This window comes from Xenopus tropicalis, chromosome 4, assembly GCF_000004195.4.
Source record: "Xenopus tropicalis strain Nigerian chromosome 4, UCB_Xtro_10.0, whole genome shotgun sequence".
NCBI lineage: Eukaryota > Metazoa > Chordata > Amphibia > Anura > Pipidae > Xenopus > Xenopus tropicalis.
The window spans coordinates 108,608,026-108,629,009 of record NC_030680.2 but is presented as its reverse complement, the minus strand read 5'-3'; the positions used below and the strand labels follow the sequence as shown (position 1 = coordinate 108,629,009).

The 20,984-nt window shown below is 38.0% G+C and overlaps 1 protein-coding gene across 1 annotated transcript in view; it reads right to left on the bottom strand.

Annotated features, from left to right (window-relative positions):
• The window catches only part of LOC116410437 (putative ferric-chelate reductase 1), a 32,578-nt gene that overhangs the window by 7,576 nt on the left and 4,018 nt on the right, over window positions 1–20,984 (bottom strand). Inside the window, exons 2-10 of the mRNA XM_031901018.1 lie at window positions 18,567–18,762; window positions 14,811–14,947; window positions 11,039–11,130; window positions 6,243–6,306; window positions 5,028–5,213; window positions 4,436–4,537; window positions 3,036–3,183; window positions 1,839–1,955; window positions 181–293 (exon numbers count right to left, since the gene is read on the bottom strand). Coding sequence (XP_031756878.1) covers window positions 181–293; window positions 1,839–1,955; window positions 3,036–3,183; window positions 4,436–4,537; window positions 5,028–5,213; window positions 6,243–6,306; window positions 11,039–11,130; window positions 14,811–14,947; window positions 18,567–18,756 — 1,149 coding nt within the window. The 5' untranslated portion in view covers window positions 18,757–18,762. The remainder of the gene's footprint in view (window positions 1–180; window positions 294–1,838; window positions 1,956–3,035; window positions 3,184–4,435; window positions 4,538–5,027; window positions 5,214–6,242; window positions 6,307–11,038; window positions 11,131–14,810; window positions 14,948–18,566; window positions 18,763–20,984) is intronic.

Sequence of the window (20,984 nt, the reverse complement as noted above, 5' to 3'; positions counted from 1 at the left end):
GATGACAGTATATCTGTCTGCAATTTGGAGATTTTAATTGCTCAGTTGAAACATGCATTGGATAGGGGAGTGTGGAAAAAAAACTTTTTAACAGAGAATCTGTGCACCTCCCACTATGGAAAGCAAATGGGGCTTTAATTCCCAGAATCTATCACTTCACAATAGAACAATAGGACTCACCAAAAACCAAAGGGCTTTTCCAATGAATAGCTTATTAGCTGCATGTTTCATATAACGAGCTGTGAGCATTCCAACAGTCCCTGTAGTCATCCAGGCAATAAGCATCAGTGCACCTGTAACAGATTAGTCTCTTCATAGCTATAGTATGACTATTTTGACACACATTCAATAAATTATAACTCATAGCAACCAATCAGCAGGACACATTTATTAGTCATGTATTAAAAACAAGCATCTTATTGGTTACTAGGGGTTACTGTTCCTGGGGAAACAGTGCCTTGTATTGCATATAGGGAATTGATATACTGTATTTTTTCACAGAAAGGGCCTTATTTATTCTTCATTTGTATTAATTTGTGGCCATCACATATTTTTACTGGAAAAGTAAATAGCAGCACCACCTGTGGGCAGTGCAATTATTTTGCAGAAAAATTAAAATTTTCAATATCTCTAACTGGCTAGTGTAATGCCCCTTAAGCATCATTCCATAACTTAGTGAATAATGAATAAAACAGATATTATACAAGGCTAATAAAACACCTCGATAATAAGTAGAGTAGATGTTTGAGGTAAGACTAAAAATATTATTACAGTATCACACTCTAACAAGCTGAAATCATTTTGTTTTAAATAATAGAGCAACATTGTCTCATCTGAACAGATTCCCCTTGTGCATCAAGATCTGCAGGATTAGCGCAATAAATGTCTGCTACCGCAGGCGACTGATCTCTCTGAAATGCCTTTCCAACGGCAACAATAATTTACTGGTGGAGAGAGCTATACATCGCTGCGTCTTTCCAAACTCACTAAGTTGCCTGCAAAGGAAATTTTGTGTGACTTTGGAAAACCGAAGCAATGCGCAGGGAGTTTTATCGCGGCCGAATCTCTCCGTGGGACATTAGCTTTAGGAACTGGATGTGCTAAAGAACAATGGGCCAGATTCAATTGAGAGGAAAAGTTTATCTCCTATTTCAATTCCAGATTTTCCCTTCTGTAAAGTCAGAGCAGGGCTGGAACTAGAAGTAGGCAGAAGAGGCAGCTGCCTAGGGCGCAACGATTAGGGGGCGCCAGGCAGAAGCCTCTCCTGCCTACCCCTAGTACGCGTTCAGTTTTGCGTTGCACCGGTTTGCATCGCACGGCGCCCCGCCGCGCACGAACTGCGCATGCGCGTCAAAACACACAGGGGGTGCACGATGTAGGTGCAGGGGCGAGGTAGCCGACCTGGTTGCCTAGGGTGCCCGGTCGGCTCGGCCCGCCCATGAGTCAGAGACACACAAGGTAGTTGCCGCTACTTTTTAAAAAGCCGAAATTATTCTCCACAATCACAGTCACAGTGATTAATTGCCTTGTGTGTTTTCGCCCATAGCCAGATGAAATTCAATAAGAAAAACGTATCTCACTGTTTATCACAAAGCAACTCTTTTAAAGTCTGTAAGAAAAACAACTGGACCTAAATTAAAAGAAAAGTTTTGTTTTGTAAATCTCGTCTATAAGTTTTCACATGATTATTCCTAAAATAATGTTTTCTTATGGAATGAAATCTAGCCCAAAGTGTTTATTATGATATTCTTAAGACATTAAGCAGTCCTAAAAATTAGATTTAAAATAATAAAAGTGTGGATTGGTGCGCAGTGAGATACTGCTCTGTCTTTACTCACCGTGGCCAAGAATAACAGGAGGCGTCCCAATCTGTGTACTTGTACTTGCAGCAAAACTGGAGAGATCAATTCTACTGGCTGATATGATCGGCTTGGCGGTGTGCTTGAGAATCTGACCTGCATTTAAAAGGATAGATAATGGATCCCATACCTGTACTGTGAATTTAGACAACCCCCTCAATTAATATGTTTGGAAGTCCAGTAAAATGGGCCCATCACCTTGGGGGTGTTTTCTTTGGCAAAACTTCAACGCACCAATTATGTTGGCAGGTTTATTGGCTAAAGAATAAAGTTTTGATGAAGGTGGGGAAACGGTGTTTATATAATATTAAGCAGTTTTTTGTGATATTCATTCATTGCCAATTCCTGAGATTTAAAGGCAGTGATCCCCACTGATTTTTCTCTCAGTGCCCCAAAACCAGGTAGTTATTTTTGAATTCCTGACTTGGTGGCAAGTTTTGTTTTGGATAAAAACAATATTTACTCCCAAATAAAGCCTCCTATAAGCTGATAGTGTGCATAGAGGCCCCTAATAGCCAATCTTAGCCCTTATGAACTCCATGAACCTCCATGAACTTTTATGATGCTTGTGTTGCTCTCCAAGGCTTTTTCCATATATCTGTGGCTCACGAGTAAGAAAGGTTGGGGACCCTGGTTTAAAGAGATAAGATCCCTTGACTGCAAGGCATTTATCTTATGAAGTTGAAGAGAAGATATTTTCAAGTTCTTGGATTATATTAATGAGGTTTATTAAGGAAGTTAATAAGTTGGTCAAAGTGAGGAGCATATTATTTTTGTGTGTTTTACCTATTCTTACTCTTTGCAAATGCTGATAGATAGAGGGTTGGGTTATAGCTTTCACAATCTGATGGGTCACTACCCAGTTTTAGACAACTGTGATTTGCAATTCCAGGTAGAAGACTCTTTTGTAGTATTTAATTGTGAATCCATCCAGATCATTATATATTACTTATTTTTCTCTGCTAACCAAAGTACATTAGGAATGCATGTTACTATGATGTTGAAATGTATCTAAGACTAGTGAGATACAGGTCTTGTTTTCTTGCATATAGTACAGCACATTGAAAATAAAATGTATTCACTTTGAGTGTAAAGATATTTTAGGACATAATAGCTTCACAAGCCACATGTATGGTTTCCCACCAAATATTGAATGCTCTACTTTGCCTTACTTACCATTTGCTTGGGACGGGCCTCCAACAAGGAAAATGTAGTAGCTGGAGGCTGTGCTGGCTCGAGCCTGGGTGGAGATGTTCGTCTGGCTAATGAAGGAGCATTTTAACACACCACCTATGTAAGATGCAACTATAGATCCTGTCGTACTCTAGGGAGAAGAAAACACTTTCTGTGAAGTAGCAATGGCAACATCAATGGGGATCAAAGATCTTTAGTAGAATATTATTTACCTGACTTTTTATCATACACAAGTTTGATTGAAGCTATAATAATTAGGAAAAAGCCCTTAAATTATTAGAATCGCCTCCAAATAATTATAACACAAACACAACATTTTAGAATGTTGTATTTCATTACGCTGATATTTGAAATACAAAATATGCACAGGGCAGCACCAGCATCAAGCTCTTACTTTCAACACAACAATGAATATTTGCAATGCATAAATTAAGCCACTAAAGACCAGATTCAAGTCCATGAAAAAATTTTTATTGTATGGTTATGGGTGAGATTTTATTTGAGAAGAAAATCCCATTACAGCTCTATTGGTAAATCTGGAAATGATTAAGAGATAAGTGTTTCTCGTCAAGTTGAATCCAGCCCATTGTTAAGTTACAGTTTACAAATGACACAAATCTGTGTAGACTAATAAAGTCCACAATAGAGATATCATCTTTGTAGTGCAGAGGAAGTGCAGGAATACACATAGGTTTATTTTAAAAAATGAGCAATCAGAGAGCAATAAGGAGCAATCAGAGATTTGCTTCATTTATTCTAATTATTAATTGGATGCCTTTGTTACTGCTGGGATAAGTTATCCATACAAGTAAATGAGCTCCGGTGAGTTTTTCATTTTTCAGGTCATTGAAGCAATAAGACTTGCAGGGGACTGGAAACTGCATGATTTAATATATGTTTATTGCAGAAGTGGAACATTTCTAGTTCTATGTGTTGGCTCAGTTTACAATGGCAGACAAGCTATATATATAAGGGATATACACGAAAAATAATATCAAGAAATGTCTTGTTTTGACATCATTTCATAAAAGCAAAAAAAAATAAAAATTCCACTCAGAGTTAGAAATGAAATTTTCTTTCACTATTGAGCAAGCTGGAGACTTCTGCTTGGGGTTTTATGATTGGATTTGTTCCACAGAGCCAAAGCATGGGAGAGGACAAAGAATTGAATACGCTCATACAACTTAACTTTTTCAAACATGAATATCAATTTTATATTGAATGCCTGTGTGAGAACTTTAAAGAATTGTCACTAACTATAGGAAAAAAATGACTATTAGGGATGATTTTTCTCAGTTAAATAATAGTTAAGTTAAAGGTAATTGAGATAAAACCAAGCAGAATGTGGCCAAGTATCTTCAATTGAAATTCAATGGACTCACCATGTTCCTAGCTTGGGGAGTGACATGTCCAGTAGAAAAGGCTCGTTGGACCAGGATGTTTCCGCTTGAATTTCTGGTACATATGTAAATATCATCATTTCCCTGCAAATTAGAGAGGTTTTGGTTATATATCCCAATATGTGTTCTGTGATTATACCAGCAAAGCAAAGATAAATGATAACAAGAGTCCCAAAGTGGTTTTAAGGTTTAGAGTTTTCAATGTACTAAAAAGGGCAAACCAATTTAACATACCATAAAGTATGTTGAAATGTGAAGTTATCTAAAATGTTCTATATTTGGTGGTTAGAATCAACAGCAGATTAAAGGAGAAGAAAAGGTACAATCACTGGGGGGTGCCAAATGTTAGGCAGAGGATTGCTCACTTGCAGGTACCCTGGGCCGGTGCAATTCTCTGCTAACAGGAGCATCAACCCGGGGTATCAGGTAAAGCACATCAGAAAAATACTAAAAATCACAAACAGAGATTTGCAACAGACTGAACTTGAGGTATTACACTTTTGAAGAAAATTTACTTCTCTAGCAACTTACAGAAAAGCATTCATTTGATATCAAATATCTGCATTGCTCTTACCATCAGCTGATCATCAGAAAATGCAATGGCTAGATATCCTGTGGTTGAGCCACTCATTTCAAACACAAATCCATTACTGGATGGTACGGAAGACATAAAGAGACAGCTGCCATTGTCTGGACTGCAGTTTGCTGGGTTGCTTAAGCAAAACTTCTGCGTACCACATGTGGTATTAGAAATCTGTAACTAGAACAAGAAGATTGATAAGATTACAGGAGGACAGTAACTATAAAGGGGATAAAGTGTTTAAAATGCCTCAACAAAACCATGCACCCAGCCTGTCTAACTACTTTTAGTTCTATCCTTACTGGCTCCTTCTTGTGTTTTATGTTTGCTCCCTCGCTTGCCTCTGTGGGAGTTGTTTGATTCTCATGCGGTAAGACCTGGCAGCACCAGAAGAGCTGAGGGTGAGTCCCAAAGCCAAAGGTGGCTGATATAAGCAGCAGACCACATCTAGAGCAAAACCCTGTTACATTTACCCAAGGCACACCAGAACAAAAGATAATTCCCCTGCTATAACTTTTGACTTCCCCAGAAACTCCAGACCCATCAATTTAATCATCTTGAAGAGTAGGGATGTAGCGAACATCGCCAAAAATGTTCGCGGACCCGTTCGCGGACTTTCGGCAAAACTCGCGAATATTCGCGAACTTTGCGAACCCCATAGACTTCAATGGGAAGGCGAACTTTAAAACCTAGATAAGCCATTTCTGGCCAGAAAACTGATTTTAAAGTTGTTTAAAGGGTGCCACGACCTGGACAGTGGCATGCAGGAGGGGGATCAAGCAAAAATTTCTCTGAAAAATACTTTGTAAAAAAAACGCCAAAAAAACGCCAAAAAATAACGAAAGAAAAAAAAACGCCAAAAAATAACGCCACAAAAAACCGCGGCGAACCCAAAATGGCGAACATGGCGATCATGACCTGGATGAATGAGAATCTTCATAGACATATCTTCTTCTTGTTTGTTTTCTAGCAATGAGCTCAAGATGAGGAGATCTCTGGGCTGCTTTCCTTTCGCTGATGTAGGAAAATTAGTTGGCTATTTAAATCTAGTAGTGTTTAAACACCTACACTATACAAATATTTTTTATAAAATTGCGTTTTTTTTTATACTAAGATTGTGAAGAATATGGTTTTCCCTCTATCAAAATAAAAAAGAGCATGGGGGTGATAATTGTGACAGAAAATAAAAGAGAACAAATGCAGTCTTACTGCCATAAGTGGTTCGCTCTCCACTCTGCTCCAAAATATGCTGTAACTTTGCAGAACGGTTGCTCTGAAACAAGATAGTAAATGGTTAGTGAATCTCTGCAACATTTAAAAAACGTATAAAGAAAAAATAATTGTATACCCTGGTGCCAAAGTATAGTTTCACTAAAATCTGATTAAATTCAGTTATCTCCCTAATTTTACCCCCTTAAGGTGGTCATACACACGAGATCGCCAAGAGAGCAGATCTTCTCCCGATATCCCCACCTACGGGTGGGCGATATCAGGCTAACGACAGGAGCTGATGCGGTTCCTGATCCGACTAATTTTCAAACCTGCCCAATCGAGATCTGCCCAATTTCAGGCCAGACGTTGGTTGGGCAGGCCCTTCGTTAGTGCCCATACACGGGCCGATAAGCTGCCAAATCTGTCTAAGGGATTGATATCGTCAGCTAGAATCGGCCCGTGTATGGCCACCTTTAGAGTGTACATTGGTTGTACACTGGTATATCTTATTTGGTGAGGTTGGCAAATGAGTGTCTCTCTTTCAAAAGACTGTCTGTCTATTCAGAGTGGTCCTCTGAGCACTAACCTCTGAGATATAAGCATTGTTGTATATTATGTAATAGAATTAAGTCTAAAACATCTGGACTTTTCTGAGTTTTCTTGAAAACATTTTGCCTCTCATCCGAGTGGCTTCTTCAGTTCAACTGAGTGGTAGGAAATCCCCTGACATTTGAGGGCATATTTATTATGCTGTGTAAAAAACGGCGAGAAAATTCACCACATATTGGCAGGCTTCGCCGTGTAAAAACGGCGTAAAATTGGTGTAAGTTTTTTACGTGTTTTTTCTTCCACCGGAACTTATGGAAAATAACGGCGTAATATCCAGCTTTCAGACGGTGATCTTTTCCATTTATTTTACACAGCTTTTTACTCTGTTTTTTCGGTAAATTAGTTTTACACAGCATAATAAAAACGCCCCTTAATGTGTTAAGGCTAGCACAGTCCCAGACATCCGATCACAAGGCTATTGTGATACTAAAATCTACAGTTAGTATTGATGTTGGTATATATAGTTTATGTATGTGAGTGAATAAGTAGGTCAGTATAGGTTTGTGTGTGCTGGGTTTACTTGGAAGGGTTGAACTTGATGGACTTTTTTCAACCCTATGTAACTATGTAAACTATGTAAATATGTAACAATGGTTCCATTGAACTTATTCAGTTAGGTGTTGGCTCGAGCTCCCAGGTGTGAGATAGTATGATCCAGTCACAATGGTACCATGATTCTTATTGAGGCAAGTGTTAATCTTTCAAAGTACATGACTGGAAGTGTGAATTGTTGTGAAACCGTGAGGGTACGGATGTCAAAGAAGCACTGTAAGTTACTGACAAGTGGTATCGCAGGCCCCCTCCTCTGTTCAGAGATGGTTTTTTAAGTCTGAAACATTTTCAAGGAAACTCTGAAAATTCCAGTTGTTTTAGACTTAATTCTACTAGAAACTGTATATCATGACATGGATGAATGAGAATCTTCACAGACACAGTTGTATACTGCTAGGCAGGATTCAGCTCAACAGCTTTCTTTGAAGGCCCAGAGTGTTAGCGACCCTAACTGTCTAAGCATTTTCTATGCACTTGCTGGATTCAGTTGACCCTTGGGTTGCTGGCTTTCAATTGAGCTAAAAGCCTGCTATTAGCATTCTAAAAAAATAAATATCTCAGAAACCACTAAAAATAGAAAATAAATGTGAATTGCAAAAGTGCTCAGAGGAGCACCCCAAGTAATTTTGCATTAATTCCCTTTTTGGGTTCAAATTCATTTAAACAATTGTACAAAGCTGCTGAACCAATAAATGTATATAGAGAGCTAGCAATGTCAGCTTTGGTTGCTAGATAGATATATTACAAACACAAAAGGTATATTAACAAAGAGACAGGATCAAACAGCACTCCCTGTGAAAGCTGTTGCATTCAATCCATTTGGCTTATATTTCCTTTGCTCTTCAGCCAGTATTTATTAAATGGAGCACAAGAGCTTCCGGTCAAAACCTGTGCCCTCATAGTTGCAAGAATACTTTCCTTTAATGTGGTTGAATGTCCCTTCTTATCCTGTACATTGCCAGCTTGTGCTATTACACAGGCTTAATTGTGGATTTACACTGTACCAGTTTGAAACAATGCTATGCTGTAAGTCAACAAACTGGCAGGGCTCAACTGAAAAAATCCAGGCCCCAAGAATGTTATAATGATGGAGTTTGCTGCCTTTGAAAAGCTTAAACACCCTCTTCCCATATTTATTTTTAAGATCATAAATATCTTTCTTGTCTGGTAACGACTTTCAAAGCATTTTTGAAAAAAGCCTTGCACATCAACCATTACAACTAAGATATATATGAAGAAGTATTTATAAAATATTGACATATTCTGCAGTGCTGTACAATAGAATAAAAAGGCAATTTATGGCAGGCATTTAACTTTCTAAACATGATAAATGAATTAGCCGCATAGGTGAATTTGTCTTCTATAAATAAAGAGTTACTGTTTTTTAAAGGGGAACAGTGTTAAAACTTTAGACCCCCTCCAGAGGCCTTCCTCTAGGACCACACCACTGGAGATACTCATAACTGCACTATTTGCCTGTTAACAAAACCAAGAGAAGTACAGTGGGATTTGCTGCTACATTCTTGTGCTGCTTGATGTCCTTTCCCTGTGATTGCTGACCAGGAGCATAATTACAGTAGGGCAGTATGTCAGGGCTGGATCAGCTTCAACTGTGCATGCTCCTTCCATGAAGGAGTTAGGGAAATTACATTAAGCTGGGGGCTGTCAACCCCACCAACTCATGGCAACCAATCAGATGATCGCTTTCAGTGTTCAGTCTGCAGCTGGCTGAAAAAAGCTAACCACTGATTGGTTGCTATGGGTTGCTGCCCAGGTGCAAATTTTCCCAGTATTTATAAATGAGCCCCCAGGTCTTTACATAGACACCTTTTCCTGGAAAGCAGGAAATGCAGACCTGTATGAGGTTTATGGCCCTTCCCTGTCACTAAGCTTTCTAATCTATCCAGTTATTGCACTTGTACTGCTTATACCTATTTGTACAGCAATGTTTTCTTTACGTCTAACTCCTTTGTTTATTTAATGTTATTAGTTCCAAATAGTATTGACTGAGAAAGATAAGCTAGGATAGATAAGCTAGGAAAAGTCTGCTTCTTTCATAAACTGACCCCTGCTAAGGGTTTTTTCTGCACCTATTTTTGCGGTCACGGTAATATCACATAGCCACGATACTGGATGTCAACTTTCAGTGAGAAAAAGAAATTCCTGAAGAGGAATTAAACAAATTCAAAACAAAAACTATTTTCTACCTAGTGATAAATTATACAAAAAAAAGGGGAAGAAATACAAGGAGACACCCAAACAGGTGGTCCCTGTCTAGACTTCAGAATTGCTGCACCGTTAACCCCAAAAAAGAAAGAGAAAAAAGGTGAAAATTATAATAGGCAATTCACTTGATCAAGTGTCGTGGGACATTAAAACTTAACCTTTATTGGTAAAAATTAAAAAAGTAAAGTATATCTAGAAATAATCCCCATTAAAAATCGCCTGGGGTGATATTCAATTAAAGTACAAACTATGAGTTCAAGGACAAAGCTCCTCGTGAAGGGGTGAAACGCGCGTCGGGCTTGGAAGGGGGGTGGAGCGGGTGTTGATGCGGGGCTCTGGGTTTGGAAGGGTGGGCTGATTTGTCTGCACGACTGATGTGCATTTTAAAAAGCAGGGGTGCCTCAATGTTAAAAAAAACGGGAGGTTAAGCTGCAATTTTGAACTACCTGCACTCATTTCATGGTGGGGTGGGGGGCACAGAAAACGGCCGAATTTGTAGCCTGTAGCTGAAAGAGTTCTGTACTTTAACACAGCTACCACGAGGTCTGAATCCCCTACCCCGTTTCAGCAGTTAACATAGTTCATAAGGAAACGGGACTCGAGCTCTCCTTATTTGGCAACAATTTTGCAACAATTGTTGCAGGTGTTTTTGCAATCTCTCCTTGGCTGCCTCTACGGGGCTTTTGAATTGTGGAGAGTGTTTGATACAATAGTTATTTTTTAAGCTGATACATTTAATGAATTGAATGAGGCAGGTTAACTCTGAGCAGCCTTATAATACCTCATAGTTTGTACTTTAATTTAATCACCCCAGGCGATTTTTAATGGGGATTATTTCTAGATATACTTTACTTTTTTAATTTTTACCAATAAAGGTTAAGTTTTAATGTCCCACGACACTTGATCAAGTGAATTGCCTATTATAATTTTCACCTTTTTTCTCTTTCTTTTTTGGGGTTAACGGTGCAGCAATTCTGAAGTCTAGACAGGGACCACCTGTTTGGGTGTCTCCTTGTATTTCTTCCCCTTTTTTTTGTACAATTTTACTTCAGTTGCACGTTACCTCAGTGTTCTTACTCCATTTCATACAATCTCAAGATAGGAGTGTAGACAGCTACAAGTTGAAAGTGCATAGTTAGTGAGGACGGTGCTAGCTTTTTCCATTTCTATACTAGTGATAAATTAGGTGGATGACCAAACACGTAAAGGCTCAAGTACTAAAGGAGTTTTTTTTTTTTCTTAAATACATGCAAAATGTCCAAAAGGATTGTTTCTCAAACCTACCCAAGAAAATCCCTGGTCAGTATCTCTGGTACTAAACTGCATGTCAGCAAGACCAATCAGCTGTTTACACCATAATCTAAGCATAATGATTAATTACCCAGTCTTGTGTAACCCAGATGTACCTGAAGTATATGGGCCCTGTTCCAGCTGGGGCAGTCCAAGAAGTGGTAATAGAAAACTTTATAGCGTTACTTGTGTGGCTGACTGCTGACCCCTGCATTGAAAGAAAAAAGACTTGGTTAACCTTGCAATGGACTTCATTTGGGCTCTTCCTTTGCAGCAGAAAACTCTAGGGCTTATTAACAAATGCAGTGTTTCTATGTATTTAAATATGTTTGGACTATTATATACTATATAGTAGCGGCACAATGGAGTAGGTATATAGTGCAAGTGACATTTGTAGATAAAACAAAAACTTAAAGCCATATTGCGGCGTCCCCTACCATGAATATAATATCATCCAAGAGAAAAAATTACTTATTGGCAGAACATTCGTTTTTTTAACATAAGCCAATAAAGTTTTCAAATGTTTTTTACCTAAACCTGGAGTTGCCCTTTGGACTTTTTGTCCTAGTGTCCTAGTGCACTGTTTGCCTTAACTGAGACTAGCAAATTCAGTGGGGCAGGTTTTGCAGCCCCAAAATGTTTTTTTTTAGCAGAAATGCATGATTTTGTGAGGAAAGAAAAGCAAAATATTAATGTGATTCAGATTGAGTTTTAACCCTTAAATATGAAATTACATGTACAAAATAAGTCTGGTTGACTCCATGGAGATCACTGGGTGTGCCTGGCTGAATCAGCAAATCCTTTAAATGATATGAAGATCACTGCCCCAATTAGAAGGTCGCATTAACATTAGTATATTGTAGGATAAACTTAAAATAGGATAAATAAACTAAGTTGCTATACAAGTAGTCTTAGGGCAATGACACATGGAGCTAGGTATAAAATAGATATAACTGAACTGTCTCTTCATGTGTTTTAGCAGAGACAATGCTCAGTAATATCTATGGCAGGGTATTTTCTGGCATTTCTTAGCCACAACCAGCAAGTAGCTGCATGTGTCATAGCCTTTAGTTTGTGTGCTTCTTCAGTTCTTTGTATTCTTATGCTACCCATCTCAATGCTATCAGCTGGATTAGGTCAGTGAGTCCAACAACCAGTATATAGGCTGATTGTAAAGCTAGATTTTTATTGTTATTATTTTTAGCTACTAATCTTTCTATTGTGCACTTATCTTTGTATTCAGGTCCAAAGGGTCAGTGACCCTAGCAACCATATTGATAGCAACATAGTTCACTTTTAATTATAAAGTCAATTCACGTTAACTTCCACTTAACGCTGGAAGGGAACATGAGGTGGGGCTGAGATTTAAAAAAAAAATAAATTTGGCGCATATAGCCAGACCACAGTTTTATTCAGTACTAATTAAATATTAACTGAGATTTGCAAAATGGTTCAAACATCTCAGATAGTTCTATATCCAGTTCATATCTCTGATACAGGAGTCAGATATTGAACCGTGTAACCTTTTCTAACAATGAATAGGAAAGAATTGTATCTAGGGAGGCTGCCTTCTTACTGAAAGGCTTACCAGCTGCTGCTGAAATACTACTCCCAGCATCTGCTACTCTTTTGACTTCCATTGCTTTCTAAAGGGTGCAAGAACATTTTAGAATCTACAAGTTTGATCTGTACTACCTAAAATTCATTGACTTTTTTCTTTGAATTCCAGCATCATTGCAGGCAATGTGTCAAAATGAACACAAGCATTTTTAGAGCAGGTTTAGTGTCATTTTTGGAGCTTGTGTTTAAAAAAAATAGAATGAGTGTAACATTCTTTGGATGTAAGTCTGGTGCACCTATTGATGCAACCTGCTGTGGGAACCCTGGAGCTACCACTAGGGTGGGGGTAGATCCAGGGTTCCCCAATGTCAGTAGGTACATTTGTGCATGGTTGGATATATTGGCTCTCAATGCAACTATGCAGAAGTGCAAGCAGTGTGAATAGTGCCAACAGGTGTTCAAATTTGATCAGTTGTCCTTTATGGAGAGAGTGGAGTGATGCCTGTATACTGATGCCCATTTTCTGGTTGCTGCACCAAATTATAGGACTCCTGCACCACCTGACTTTTTTTTCAAAAAAATTCTGAGAACTAGGTAAGTGGCAAAACCCTTAACCCCATGTAATAAAAGCCACTAAGTTTGCCCAGAAGCAGTAACTCATAGCAACTAGCGATGAGCAATATTTTTTGCCAGGTTTCACTGAGACAACATGGCCATTGACTCCAATGGCTGTAGAAAAAATGTTGCGCAGTAAAAAAATTCTCACCTGTTGACTTTAATGCATTTTGTAAATTTTCGCTTTTTTGTGGCAAAGAGAAACAGGACAGATTCGCCCATTACTAATAGCAAACAATAAGATGTTTGCTTTTAAATAGGTGACCAGTAAATTCTACCTTCTGATTGGTTGCTATGGATTACTGCTCATGGGCAAACGTAGCGCCTTTTATTACACAACCCCCCTAATGTTTAATAAGTCTATTTTCTATTTCAAACCAATATAAACACGGGTGCCAATGTTACCACTGAAGACTGAGCAATAAATGCTGATTTGAATAGGTTATAAGGGTTTTAGAACGTAAGAGAAATATACTTGGTGTAAAAATGCACTCAGAATGGCATATTGTAATAAAGGGCCCTACCAAAATAGAAAGGACCATATATTGTGCATGATCAACCAATGCAGATGCAACCTTACATCCATTTTGGTAAATCATGTTGAAGCTGCATTTAAAGGAATACTGTCCAGGGAAAACAATCTGCACTGAAAGACATTTTTTAAAAGAGCAAACAGATTTTTTTATATTTAATTTTGAAAGTTCACATGTGGCTAGACATATTTGTAGTTTCCCAGGTGCCCTCAAGTCAGTTCAGCAGAGGAACAGCTCCTAACTCCTCTGCTGAAGGATTCAGTGGCCGGAGCTCCATGGGCTTATTGCACTGCTGGTACTGTCCTGGCTTTTAGTGAGTAGGTAAACAGACAATACTGCCTATACTGCCTCCTAATAATTTAGGCAGTTTAGGCATTTCTCTGCCAGTTAAAATACACTGTGGGAAAAATATACATGTAGTATGCACTTGTAAATAATGGTTCATTGACTTCTATGAACAATAACCTAAATATATTATACAGTGAGGGATGGTGGTAACCAAAATGCATTACTTACGGTGTGAGACAAATGGTAATGGCACCCCAAATACATTACATACAATGAGAGGCAATCATTTCTGACACCTCAAACTCCCTTATCCTTCCACAAAGCAGGCTCTCTGAAAGCTAGAGAAGATTTCAGCATTGTAGTGACCAAAACGAATTCCGAAAATATTTTCATTGCTAAATGAGCTCCCATGCCCCTTGTGGTAGACATGAGAATATCACTCATGAAGAAGAAACCCTGCTCTGCTATTATGCAACTTGGGAGTAGGAGAAACAATAGTTTATCTGAAAACAATTCTAATGTGTAGCGCTGGCTCATTCTGAAAGCTCAGACTCAGGCACAATGCACTGAGATGGCTGCCTACACACCAATATTACAACTATAAAAATGCATTTGTTGGTTCAAGAATAAAAGTTTAAATGGTAGAGTCAGTTATTTGCTATGTAAACAGTGTCATTTAGAAATAAAAAGTGCACCATAAAAATCATGACAGAATCCCTTTAATGATCTCATTAGCAAAGTAACAAGTGTTTTGGCAAGGCACAAGTATAGAAGAGTGTATAGCGAGGCAAATACCTTTGTGAATGGTGTAACAGTGCACTCAAAATATTGAGCAAATTTGCATTTTTTAATAATATGCCTATGGTGTTTGGATATGATTAATAAAACTTACTGCTCCTGCACTGCAAGAAAGAGCCTGAGTGTTCACATCTGTGATGGTGAAAGCCCCAATAGTCCTTTGTCCTCCGACAGTTTGTGCCTCTAGCAGGAATCCTTTGAAACTAGATCCTGAACTAGACTGTAACGTCACTGGAATGAAAGAGGTATATAGCATTAATTAGTTGTATAATAACTAGCCTGATAAAGGTGGCATATCACCTAAAAAGTAAATGACTAAAGTATAACTTATCAGTAGATAATACATGTTCCTTATTAATGTAGCATTTTTGCCAACTGTGAAACCATACCCTGGTTTTGATAGGTAAGATTAATTTCCCATATATTACTATAAGTCATGCAAGCCTTGTTTATTTATTAATCTGGGACCTCAGTATAATGGTAGGGTGTAGCCTAGGAAAATATCTAGTTTTTAATTTATAGCTGTATTTCTCTTTATTTTTTCTATAAATACATAGCAACATATGCTTTATGATTTATTGTCTAAATTTTCTTTATTCAAACGAGTAGCCACTGTTATATTGTTTTCCATTCCCTGGACTCCACCTGTCTTAAATGTATACTGTTTGGGGTATATCCCAGATTTGGTGTCTTTGACTTGTGAACAAGGTTGGGTTGGTTTTTGTTTCTATCAGCTACAGTCTTTTTGTCAGGGATGGCCTGCACCCCAGTGATGATAGGTTGGAGATGTATTTGGGGATCTCATATACTGTATGGCAGGGTGGACCAGAATTTACATATACAAAATATAACAACTGGTACTGGTATTAAATGTATGTTTACATGTTTACTTATGCTAGAACCTTGACTGACAATATGGGCCAGCTGAAGTTAATGGCATTAGATAAAAAATATTATGCTGTTGACATTGCTGAAACATGGCTGAATGTGTCACATGACTGAACAGTAACTATTAATAAATGTAGAGGGATGTTCCTTGTTTACGAGGGATAGGGAAAATAGATAAGGAGGAGGGGTATGTATGTATGCCTGTAAGAAAGTTGTAGAGGAGAATGAGAGGGCTGTTTATTACACTAATGGGCTTATTTATCAATTTCAAGTTTGTGAATGTGAGAATTCTTCTCTAATTCGAATAAACTCTTATTTTAAAAAAACTTGAATCCTTGCTTATTTATTAATATGGAAAACTCGTTTGAATAAAAAACTCAAATACCTTGACTTTTCGAGTTTACAAACTCAAAAAAAAAACTCGAAAAACTTCCTTTTATTTTGTATGTTACCAATAGACTGCAAGACAGATCATGTAATTCTAGTACTTAAAAAGGGATTATAGCCTCAACCTAGCAATTATAGGCATGTAAGTCTGACATCTGTAGTAGGCAAGCTATTTGTTAAGTATTTATTTATATAGCACCACAACTGTATGCAGGGGTATAGCTATATTAAGTTATACAGTACCAATAGATACATCTGTGCTTAAAGGAACAGTAACACAAAAATATTTAAATACCTTATAAGTCACAAAACATCTCTAACATTACGTCTAGCCTTTCCCCCCCTTGCCTTTTTAAAATGCTTCATGTAGAATTTTAGTGACAAACTGCTCCATAGCAACACGTCGAAAAGGCAACGGGGTGCTGGAATTCCTGTGTGCACTGACCCGGAAGTTGTCTTTGTGTCGGAGGACCTTCGGCACTTAAGCTTTTTATCAGCGTATGCAGTTTAAATTTATGTTTCTATTTCTTCAGACAGTTTGGGGGGTAATGTTAAGTGCTTAAGTGCAGAAGGTCCTCCAACGTGAAGGCAACTTCCGGGTCAGTGCACCTTTGTTAGAGCAATTGCAGTAGAGTGACCTTCACGGAAACTGGACTGAAAAGGGTAGAGAAGATGGTTGTTATGCAGAAAGTTCAGCAACCAGTTCAGTTTAAGGAGCTTGGAGGGAAAAAGGCAGGAGTGAAATTGGCCATCAAGGGTGGTTGGTTCAGATATTTGTTCAGATAAGCCAGTGCATGAGTGAAGCAGGCTGGGAATAGAAGCTTGTTGTCAGTGTGGAAAAAGAGAAGCATAGAGATCCAGGGAGGAAGTCAGAGCAAGGATGTGTTTATGAACAAGACAGTCAGGGTCAGAGAAAGTGTGCAAGGAGAGTGAAAGATTGAGTGTTGATACCAGGGATGGGAGTATAGCGGGGTGCAGTTTTCTGGCCAGGAGACATGTAATGAAATTCACGATCACTATCCAAAGAACTGCATTTTAAGTTATAATCAGCATGGTTTTATGAAGGACAGATCTTGTTAAACATATTTAATTAGCTTTGAGGTATGAACTTCATAGTGGGGCTGCACAGATGCGATCTGCTTGGATTTTGCCAAGTTTATCATACAATGCTACATAAACAGTTGCTTTTTAAGCTAAGTTCTTTTGGACTGCTTGCACGTGGATAGAAAACTAGCTACAGTATTGTGCACAGAAGGTGGATATCACATTCTCTAAGGTCCTTAGTGGTGTGCTTCAGGGTTCTGTGTTGGATACATATTTATTTTATTTGTTCATTAATGACTTGGGAGTGGGCATTGTAAGCAATGTATCTGTGTTTCCCAATGACACAAAACTATGATGGCCAATGAATTCTATCAGGATATGGGCTTTTGCTCACAGTGTTTGAAGAACAGAGCACATCCTGAAAGTGCAGATCTGTGCTGATGCTCGACAGCATCAGTAGAATTTCATAAATATTTAACTTGAAATTTCACAGCTGATAAATATAAATGGCACTAATACATATAATAAATTTACCAATTCCTAGGATAAAAGTGAAGTGATATGAATTTTTCCCCTCCTCCAAGATTTGGAGCTCAAATATATACTTTATCCCTTGGGAGCTAACACTTCATTATCAGTCAGGCTTGTGCTATGAAATCAGCTGTTTCCTTTAACAAGATGTTCTCTTTCTATAATCTTGGTAAGCCTGTCCAGTTCACTTGGGATAACTGACAGTGAACAAAACCACAGAACAAGTTAATTCCTTTCTTACTATAAAGGGAAATATCTTGTCACAGGATATTTCTTAAGTTTGACCATATATGCTATAGTGCAGTGCTGTCCAACTTCTGTGGTACAGAGGGCTGGCATTTTTCTGGCCTACATGGTGGAGGGCCGATAATGGACCACTCCACTTTTTTAAACAGCACCCATTTCAAACTATACCCATGTTATTACAAGAGCTTTTAAAACCATACCCACATTAATGATGGTAGCACAGCAAAAACCCAAATGGTTGGTGCTCACTGTAGAGATATCACCCTTCATTCATCTGTGAAAGAACTAATTATGTCATATTAAACCATACCCTTAAATCCATATTCCTTCTCCTGTCCAGCACAAAAACACCATATAATAACTATTTCAAATGTGTGGTCTGGACCCCCCTTTGCCTAGACTCCCTAGAGTAGTGTTCTAACATTTCTTTTGTTACCACTACAGTGCTGATTTTCTGATTAGCCTATAATTTTGCCTTTATGTCCATACTAAAATCAGGATTATCTACTCTTTTATTGTCCATTTCAGCAGACAAGTAGATATACTGTATGTTTTTGGGAAGATCAAAAGTTTGGATGCACAACTGGAGCACAAGAAGGGTCCATGCAGTGTCATTAACATGGAACCTAATCCAACACAAGTACAATCTCTGGCTGGGAGGGTTTGCCACCCTGAATGATCCCCAAACATTGGCACTTTATACCCTAAAATATTAATTTAACCCAATGGTATTTTTACCAAACGTATACAATACCTGTTATAATATCTCCAGCGCTGAATGTATTTTTGGATACAGTGATGAAGTAAGGTGATGGTGCTATCTGGGAGACACTGTTCCCATGTACTGGAAGCATCGTATCACAGGAAGCGCTTATTAGTCCTGATGGATAACCAGAGACTTTTGCAAAATATATACTGAAGAGAATTAAAAATGTAGCTTCCATTGCCACCTAGAGAAAAACACAAAAACAGAAACCTTTGAAAATCTTGTCAGATTGACCTCATGGACACTGAGATGCAGTCGTCTTCCATGCTGAATTATCTGTTTTGACATCTGAACATGCTATGTAAATCTTAAGCTGGCTATCCGCTGCCAGACCCACTAATTAGACATGGTTACCAAACAAGTGGATCTGGGCACGATTTGGCCACCCATGCACAAGGCCATTCTGACTAAACCAATACACTCCTCCTCCAATGAGAATGTCAAACCCACAGGAAGTTAGGCCCATCGGTGGGCCCCATACACAGGTCAATATGCTGCTGACTCAGTTTGGAGGGATGAGTTGGCAGCTATTATTACCTAGTCTACTTTTCAGTCATTTGTGTGATTGATTTCAGCCTACAATATATGAATATTGGACAAGAAAAAGTAATATATTTAGTTTCCAAAGAATAGGCAATATAAACAGAAATGTTCTCAAAATGTAAATTTCTACTCAGTTTAAGATTGCCCTAATATTTTGTGGCTTTAACACCAGACTGATTTCAAGTTACATATCTACTGCACATTGCATCATGAAACCAATGGAGTATAACTTTGGACCCATAACCATTTGAACCCTAGACCCTTAAGCATTAAGCGCCAGGTTATTTGTCACGATTTGCTTATCCTATGAATACAGTGAAGTTCCTGGCCAGGTTACTGAAGGTATCTGTCTGTCACTGGAGGTCAGGTGAAGCTTTGATCTAAATGATGATACTAATATTTGGCCCATAATGTATGTAAGCAATTTGCTTTGGTTAAGGGCAAAATGAGTACTGGAATTCAAACTTCAAATATGAAGTTGAAGAACTAACAGACAGGTATGCCTACGAGTAAGTCCCATTATGGAAAGAAATGCCACAGGAGGAGTAAACACAGAGGGGAATTTTTAAGTAAGTCTTGTGACCCATAACAACCAATCAGATATTTTCTTTCAAATAACTGGCAAGTACCTGTTGACCCAAACTTTGGAACGATTATTTTATTAATGTCAACAAAAATTTTAAACTCATTTCTGTCCTGCAGACTGATAGCCATATATTAGAAACTTACAAAAAATCAGTATATTTTACATGCTGGAACAAATATATCTAGAAATAACTTTAAATAATGGATTAATATATATGTAGCAAAGGCAACAACCTAGCCAGTCATAACTGTGATAGCCATACCCATGTGTTATGTATAACTTTATTTGTTCTACATGCAGCGTAGTACAATTTTATAACATAGAAAAGTACACGCAGGAAGGACAGACTTTATAATAAATATATAAATTAGTATAAATATACAGATATTAAATGCTATGTGGTAAGAGACACAGTAGGAATGAAGTCCTTGCCCCATAGATCTTATTATCAAAGTACATGGCAAGAACCTTCAGATGGCACAGGTAGATGGCAATATGGACAAATGGCATTTAGTTGAAATGAAAGTGCCATTCTGCTCATCCCAAGAAATGGCAACTTCAACTAAATGAGGTTTCTCTTCCAGCTTGACTCTGTGCTGACATTAATACAAATGCACGGGGAATCCTAGACACAAAGTATGACTATGATTGGCCAATATCTCTTCTATCTATGTTTTTTAGATATCAGAATAGCACTCAATAGTTAGAAATCCAAGTCCGACTTTGGACACATCGGGTTACATGGGAGTAGGAGAAAAAATAGGTTACCTGAAAGCAGTTCTAATGTGTAGCGCTGGCTCCTTTTGAAAGCTCAGACTCAGGCACAATGCACTGAGATGGCGCCTACACACCAATATTACAGCTAAAAAAAAATACATTTGTTGGTTCAAGAATAAAATATTAAATGGTAGAGTGAATTATTTGCTATGTAAACAGTGTAATTTAGAAATAAAAAGTATACCATAAAAATCAAGACAGTGTCCCTTTAATGTATGACTGACCCACAACAGCCATAGAGTCTATTTATTAAAATTTGAGTTTGCTTTTTCTTACAATTTGAGAAAAACGCAAAAAAAACCCCGAAAAAAAAACTCAGCAAGTAAAAGCTGGCAAAGTTCAATAGAAGTCAATGGGAATTGTCTCTAATAACTGTATTTGTTTTCCCATTTCATTAAACTATTTGAGTTTTTTAAGTCTCATTGAAAATGAATGGACTAATGTGATTCTCGCCAGCATGCTGGTTTTCTTAAATAAGCTGGCATTCCAGAAAAAAACAT